The sequence below is a fragment of the Mesoplodon mirus genome (genome assembly GCF_964341445.2).
Source record: "Mesoplodon mirus genome assembly, chromosome: 15".
Lineage (NCBI taxonomy): Eukaryota > Metazoa > Chordata > Mammalia > Artiodactyla > Ziphiidae > Mesoplodon > Mesoplodon mirus.
Window position 1 is genome coordinate 36,641,254 of NC_138991.1, and position 7,618 is coordinate 36,648,871.

The 7,618-nt window shown below is 59.1% G+C and overlaps 1 protein-coding gene and 1 long non-coding RNA gene across 6 annotated transcripts; one reads left to right on the forward strand and one right to left on the reverse strand.

Moving 5' to 3' along the window:
• The first annotated feature begins 970 nt into the window (after positions 1 to 970).
• Positions 971 to 2,236, forward strand: LOC309816214. Its single transcript, XR_014295981.1, has 4 exons — positions 971 to 1,167; positions 1,487 to 1,581; positions 1,821 to 1,941; positions 2,026 to 2,236. It is a non-coding gene; the product is annotated as an uncharacterized lncRNA (long non-coding RNA).
• ABHD11 (abhydrolase domain containing 11) lies at positions 2,192 to 4,639 on the reverse strand. Of its 5 annotated transcripts, none has more exons than XM_082643428.1 (6): positions 4,473 to 4,639; positions 4,184 to 4,319; positions 3,329 to 3,502; positions 2,990 to 3,160; positions 2,705 to 2,886; positions 2,192 to 2,398 (listed from the first exon to the last, which is right to left on the reverse strand). In XM_082643428.1, exons 1-6 carry the CDS (start codon positions 4,586 to 4,588, stop codon positions 2,350 to 2,352), a joined length of 828 nt encoding a protein of 275 aa, XP_082499554.1. In that variant the 5' UTR covers positions 4,589 to 4,639; the 3' UTR covers positions 2,192 to 2,349. The 5 variants fall into 5 exon arrangements, with proteins under 5 accessions (XP_082499554.1, XP_082499553.1, XP_082499552.1 ...); XM_082643427.1 differs by having other exon boundaries at positions 2,192 to 2,482; XM_082643426.1 differs by having other exon boundaries at positions 4,184 to 4,639.
• Between the last annotated feature and the right edge of the window lie 2,979 nt (positions 4,640 to 7,618).

The following is a 7,618-nucleotide window of genomic DNA, read 5'->3' on the forward strand; positions in this document are numbered from 1 at the left end:
TGTTTCAAAGTAAAAAGATAAAAGAAATGCCTGGCACGAGTGTTAGACCTTTCTGGCTGACTCCTGCTGGCCTGTGGGATTCATTATTGGACAAGCTCCTGTGGAACCCCTGTGACTGGATGTGAGGGGCCTTTGTGCTCCCACTCTTCCTGACTCCCTGACACCCTTTCCTGATTATATCTGTGCTTCATCCCTGCTAGCCCCAGAGATCCGAGAGCAGAGGTCCTGTCTGGATCATGACATACAGCAGCCTTCAGAAACACACTGAATGAATCTCCTCCACAAAAGGGGTTTTTTGGGGGTATAGCTCAATTCCACCTTTTCACCTGGGTTCAACCAAAGAAACTGGAGTCTGGCTGTTAGAGGTGCACCTGGCTGAGTGGGACCCAGACAACCAGGAGTCATGTCTGCAGGGAGCTTCCTGGGGGATCTTGGAGGAAGTATGTACTATTTAGAGTGGGGTTGAGGGTCTAATCCCCAAGATGGAACCTTGCTGCAAAGACCTCTCAATGGGGAGGCCCTCTTGCACGTTTGAGGTCACTTGTGCTCTCAATGGTCACATCGAGGGAGGTGTGGGATACTGAGATTCTGAGACTTCCCCTACCCACCCCCCCACTCAGAGCACAGCACCTCCACCCACACTCCAGGATCAGAATGTTGGGAATACTGGAGGAATACTGAGCACTATTGTGGGAATACTGGAGGATATTGCTAGGGGGGGACGGACCGTTCAAGATGTTAGGAGCCATTTGCCAGGAACGGTTGAACTTTTGCCCTTCTGTTTTCTGCTGAGCTAAGGTTATGGTTGTATGTGTGGTGATGCCACTCAAGCTTCCAAGATGCCAACTCTTCAGCATGGGGGACTGGGGCACCTGTCTCTCAGCGTTGGCGTCATCCGGCTGTAACTCCTTTCTTATCTCCTGACATCAGTAGAGCGCCCCCTTGAGGGGAGGGGCACGCATACCTGGGCAAGGAAACTGGGTCTGGCTGGAGGGTTCCAGGATCCAGGAGTGGAGGCAGGGACAAGGTCAGCCTACCCGGGGCGGGGCCTGACAGGGAGTGCCTTGACAGGAAGGGAGGGCAAAGGGCCACGTCCTCCGCCTGCCCCACCCTGCTGACAAGAGTCCCAGTCACCAGGCCACCCTCTCAGTCTGGGGCCCTCGAGGGGTAAGTGTCCTTCTGAACCCACCTTGTCTCTTTCCTGGGGATCAGGTGAGAATTCCTTTCCTCCTTGTGGGGAGGGGGTCCAAAACCCTGCTCCTTCTGCTTTCCTTTAGGTAGGAAGGGGCCACACCTACTAACCCCTCAGCATGATGCAGTCCCCGGCCCATGAGACCGGGGCACTGGGGGGCAGGTACAGAACGTCTCAGACCCTTCCCCTCCTGACATCAGCATCAGGGCCAAGGCCAGGGCGGAAGGGCCAAGTGGGGCACCTTGTCCAGGCAAGCCGCAAACCACTACTCTCTCCTCTGTCACCCTACCACAGAGCCCAGAATCCCAAGTGGCTGGAGCACTGGGGGATACCCAGACAGAGCCCTCGCTGGACCAGGTCCTCCGGGAGCGGGATGAAGCCATTGCCAAGTGAGAGGAAGCTGCTTGTGGGGGACGGGAGGGTGGTGGCTGGCTCACCCTCAGGCTCCATCCTGCCAGGAGGGGAAGGGGGGACGTCAGGCATTCCTGGAAGAAAAGCCACACTTTGTCACACACACAAATATCCACTCTGTCACAAGGCAGGGGCTGTGGCCATACTTGTCCACCCCCAGGGCCCAGAACCGGATCTACAGGGCCTGGTGCCCAGACTGCTCTCTCTGCCCCCTCAGGAAGCGGGCAGTGGAGGCTGAGCTGGACATATTCAAAGCCAAGTTGCGAGCTGTGGAGGCCCAGCTGCTGGAAGTTCTGGAGGAGAAGCTGAGACTGAGGCAGGAGGTGGAGGCCTGGGAGGTAGGGTGGACCTGCCGGCCGGGCCCAGGGGGCAGGGCCAGACAGGCACAAGCCTGGCCCCTGAACCTGCTCTCCTGCCTCCAGGACGACATGCAGCGGCTGGTGAGGCAGCAGGTCGAGAGTCAGCTGCAGAGAGAGTCCAGGGGCGCCCTGGGAGCCCCCATGGACCCTGGCACTGCCAGGACCCCCTGGGTCAGATTCTCCCTGAGTTGGTGGGGACGTTGGCGGTGAGAGAGCTCAGCCCAAGACCTTGGGAGGAGTAACTTTATTCATTAAAGTTTAAGGTCTGACGCACCCCCCACGCATCCTCGTGCCCTCTCAGTGCCCACCTGAGTCCTTCTGTGCAGAAACAAGGAGCAGCCCGCACGGCCTTGAAGCCTGGGGTTTCGTGTCCCCTTCTGGCCTTTCTTAGGCCAGGAAGTCTCGGACGGCAGCCATGAAGTCCTGCGGGCAGTCGCTGTGGACCCAGTGGCTAGCGTTAGGCACGGTCTGCATCTGGGCCCGAGGGAAGAGCCGTCTAATCTCAGGGTGGTGGCTGGGACTGTCCGCCGGAGAGAAGGCCACCAAGAGGGGGTGAAAGTAGGAAGATGGAGAGGGAAGGAGAGAAGTGGAGGCCAAGCAGGGAGGGATGGAGAGCCACGTGAGTCCAGCTGCCCAGTGGTGTTTCTGGGTTTTCAGGCGCCCCCTGCCCACACCCCAGCCCTCCCCAGGCTGGGGGCTGGGTAAGTCAGGTATGCCCCTCCCACCACCCAGCCTGGCTTACAGCACGAATTGAGAGTTTCCACCCAGGAGGAAGAGGGCTGGCCCAGAGTAGGTTTCTGGTCGTGGTGGGAAGTTCAAGATCTTGTCCAAGTGCTGGGCCAAGGCATCCAAGTTAACCCTCCACATGAAGCGCCCGTCCACCTCCACCAGGTTGGTGAGCAGGAACTGCCGCATGCTTATGCTCTGTGGGGGTCCAGGAGTTGCGGGTGGGAGGGACTCCTTGTGAGGCCCGGGGCCGCCACTCTTCCTTTGCCCACAACACCATACAGGGGCTTGGGTGCATTACCTGGATAACACAGCTGAGCTTCTCATCCATCAGTTTTCGGGCACTAGAGAGGGACACCACATCCGGGATGTCTATGGCCCTCATGGCTGCCACGTAGTTTGGAAAGTTCAAGCTGGACGGGCTCTCTACTGGGCTGATGTCCACGGCAATCAAGCGCTCCACCAGCTCTGGCTGTGGGAGAGAATCAGACTGGGGACCTTAGGGCAGGCATAGCAGGTCTCAGGCCTAGTTCCTGGATCCTGAACTTGGCCATCCAAGGCTCAGTGGAGTTCCAGGTTGCCTACTGGGCACTCAGGGTCTACAGTGGATGGGAAGAAGCCCTGGATAGAGACGGCTCACCCTCTGAAGTGCCAGCAGCATGGCTGTCCTGCCTCCCATGCTGTGGCCAATGAGGACGCAGGGCACTAGGCCCAGCTGGGGCAGGAGGTCCTGCAGATCCTGGCTCATGGCCTCGTAGCTCATGTCTGGGCTGTGGGGGCTGTCACCATGGTTCCGAGCATCCACTGTCAGCACCTGGGGAGTGGACGAGGAGGGCAGCTCTGGCATCCACATTCAGGGCATAGCCAAAAGCCTGGCAGATCTGCAGTCTGAGGGAGGTGGAGAGCCTGGGGTGGTGGGGAGATCCAGAAGGGAACGAAGGGCCCGAAAGGTGAGAAGGCCCAGTTCTCAGAACTTGGGAGGCCCAGATGACGAACCTGGAGCCACTGTGCCAGAAGGCCCAAGGAGTGTGACCACGTCTCTGGAGGTATGGCCTAGCTGGGTGGCAACTCCAGAGAAAGCAGACACCAAGAACTGGCAACAGCTGGAGCACAGCAGGACGGGCTGCTGTACGAGGTGGAAAGCCCCGTATCATCCCTGGTGAACAAGCAGGGTCTGGCCCCCTTAGGGGGTAGAGTATTGGTGCTTAGGCATCTGACAGCAGAGCCTAGGTTAGGGTGCAGCACGCAGACCTGTAACACGAATGAAGGACAGGATGGGTGAAAGCACGAGGGAATGAATGGGGTTCATCTAGGGCCTGGGTCTGCCCTGGGGCCTCCAGCCTTAGAAGGTCAATCTCTTCTTTCATTTCTGTCGAGAAGGACCTGCCACTCCCAGCGTTGAGGACAGAGAAGCTGGTCACACCTCGGCCTCCTCTAGGGCCCCGCCCACCCAGGCCCCACCTCCCTCGGGTCCCCACCTCCCCCGGAAGCTCACCCTCCGGCCTGTCTGCTGGGCCAGGGCCTTGGCGATGGAGTTGAAGTTGGTTTTGCAGCCGAAGAGCCCATGCAGAAAGACGAGGGGCGGGCGGGTTGCCTCCCCGTCCAGAAGTCTGTAGGAAAGCGGCACCGGCCTGGCGGGAGGAGCAAGGGTAGGGGAAGGGTCTGAGCCGGTTGGCGAAGCGGCCTGGGAGAGGGCGGGCCCAAGCGGAGGAAGTGGAGCCATCTGGGTTGGACTGGAGGGGGAGGGGCGAAGGACGAACTTGCACCTGACACCCTTGACTGACCTCGGCTCGGTGCCGCCTTGGCTGCTGCTGGGTGCGACAGGCACTCTGGAGAAGCTGGGACTGGAGGGGCCGAGGCCCCTATGAGGGAGCCTCCAGGCGCGGGCCCAGCGGAGCATCTCCTGGATCTCCTTCCCGGCGCACACCTCGTGGCGTCCCCCGGCTCCGCCTCACTCAGAGCCCCGCCCAATTCCGACTGGAGCCCCGCCTTCTCCCCGCCCCCTGTCGCGGAGCGCCCCTCCTTCGCTCACGTTTCCTTACGTAATCCCGGAAAACTGTCCCCCGAGGCTCCGCCCCTTGCGTCACTACGTAACTCTGTGGGCACCAAGCCCACAGGCGAGAGCACCGCACCTGGCCACGCCCTGGGCGGAGCCAACCAATACCCTGGCCCCGCCCTGCTAAGCTCCGCCCGGCCCCTCCTCGCGCAGAATTCTTGCGGGGAATCGGAGCCTGAGTTTTGGGAGTCACGTTCCTGCAGCTCGTGACGTACTGGATTTGGGGCTTGAACTCTGGCCGCGGGGCAGATCCTTGGCAAGCCCGCTGCGGACCCCGCACCTGGCTTGCTCCGGATGCTGTATTTTCTGTGCCGCTGGCGGTCGCAGGCGAGAGGCGCCATGAGTGGCTCCCGTCGTCGAGGTGCCAGCCTGGAGGCGCCGTGCTCTACAGCTGCGGGCCCGGGCAGGCTGGATGGAGCACCTCTTACCATTCCTGAAGTCTACTCTAGAACGAGCTAGGAGAGACTCTAGAGGTCATTTCCAACCCGCCCTTCGACCCCCGCTCCCGCCCCTTACTGATGAGGAAACTGAGGCAAATAACTTTTACAAGCGGTATAACGTGACCTCTGGTCTGCGAGTCAAGGTGGGAGGTCAGGTGTTTGTACTAAAGGGGGCATTTGCTGCACTGAGCTGAAATGGTTCAGATCTGCTCACCCCCGCCCCCCATTTACCAGCAGAGAAATAAATAAGACCTTTATTTCCCACCCCCCTCAGCACATCGTGCAGGGAAGTCGCCTCCTTTTGGAGCACTGACTGGCTGCCATCTTCTCTGACCAGTCTGGGGTAGCGGTGGCAGTGGCGACATTGTCTCAGGTCTCAGCTGGCTTCCACAGCAGTCCAGCCTTCAGCAGTTGCAAGAGTAGCTGCTCTTTCTACAGCATTCTTCTGCTCAGAAACGGTCAGGGGTAATTTCCTGGTGGTCCAGTGGTGAGGACTCCGTGCTCTCACTGCTGAGGGCCCGAGTTCAATCCCTGGTCAGGGAACTAAGATCCCACAAGTTGCGCAGTGCCAGGCACCCCCAAGGACTATACTGCACACCTCCCTTCAGGTCCTTTCCCACACCACTTCCCACTGGGATGCTGTGTCCACTTTCCAGATAGCCAGTTGCCCAAGTCCTCAATGTCTTTTAAGGTCCAGGATAACTGCCACCTCTTCCTTAAGCCTTCCCAGCTTTTCCCAGTTGAAACTAATCTCTTTCACCACATGTTCTCAAAACATTTGTCAGAGTCTGGACTCCTATGTGTCCACCATAGGCTGGGGGCTCCTGAAGGACCAGGGTCATGTTTTGTTCATCTGGCGCAAAGTGCAATAGTAATTTTACTGAATGATTATGGAGAGATTCAAGCACTAGCTGAGGCTTAGGTGTAGGTTCAGCTGGTAGCTGGGTCAGTGCCCCCTCCAGGACATGGCACCTGGGCTAGCCAGGGTTCCACTGGCTTCTCCCCCACCTCCTTAGGACAAGCCTGATGGAATCAGTACGGTAGGATGCATCCTAACTCCATGGCCTCATATATGCCTTGCCTAATGAAGTGGCCCCCATCTTGAGCCAGCCTGGTGATGGGCAGGTGTTTTGTTCTAATCTGAGGAGGGCTTTGAGGTCGCTGGGGACTCTAAACACACCAGGTGGTGTGATCATTTGTTGCCAGTATAGTCAATAGGGGCATGATGAGAACATCTGAGCCCTGGAGAGGGGTTGGTCCAAGTCCTGGGAGGGGTCCTTGGAGGAGAACAGGTAGGGAGTTTTTCTAGAACTGGTGGATAAAGGGGAAGGGGGTTGATGTCATGGTGGTGATTCAGAAGAGTAGCATTTCAATGGTGGTTTCAGGTGGGCCCCCATCCCCACCCCAGCCTGCTGTCTAACTGGGTAACCTGAGCCTGGCCCACAACCCTTGACCATCTGCCCCCAGCCAGAGTCCTGGGTCTAGGGGCAGAAGCAGTCTTGAGACGTTTCTGAGTCCAGGGCCCCAGCTGTGTCACGTGGCCGGTCAGGACCTGGCTGGCTGGCAAGCAGAAAAACCACGGCTTGAGGTTTTCACTTGAACACTCCAGAAGAAGCAGTGGGGCCAGGAGAGGGGTTGTTGCTACCTTGGAAGGACTCTGGTGATGGGGTGTTGGGCAGGGGTCAACCTTAGGGCCGTCCACCCCTCCCATCTTGTCAGGAACAGGCCAGTGGCCTCGCTGGTGGTTGGTGAGGGTCTCCTACTTGGGGGGGTGTCAAGCCCCTGATATGCTGAGGTTGATGTAGGGGGAGAAATGGGGCACAGAATGAGGACGCTCCACCTCGGTGATCGACTCTCCACTTCCGCATCTGTTTCCAGCCGTCCAACCTGGGAAGGTGTTAGCATCCTTATTTTACTGCTGAGAAAATGGAGACTTGGGAGGTGAAGTCACCCAACTCCAATCATGCAGCCCCCGTGTGGCGCAACCCGAAGTCCTTTCCCAGCTGTGTGACTCCTAGTGCAGCGCTCCGAGTATTTCGTCACCGCCCTTCTGGCTGGGGACTGAGAGCCAAGGGGGTGTGGCCTGCGGCCGCAGGAACACTGCACCCTGGTGGCGGCGGCGTTGAATGGGTTAAGACAGGGAGGTGGCGGGTGTCCCTTAACCGCACCTGGCTCAGTATCGGTCACGTGGCCAGGGTTTCACCTGCCCCGCTGAGCAGGGACAATCAGGCTGCTTGTTTCCGCGATTGGTCACCATGGTGACAGGAGGGCGCCTGGGGAGGTCACGAGGGCAAATTCCTGCCCGCCGCCAGGTGGGGCAGGGGTGTCGGTCAGGCGAGTGTCACCGGGGCTCCTGGAAGACCCCTCGAGATTTCCCTTGGGGCTGTCCCTGCGGCCCCCCTCAAGTGACTCCCATCCAGCATACTCCCATAGC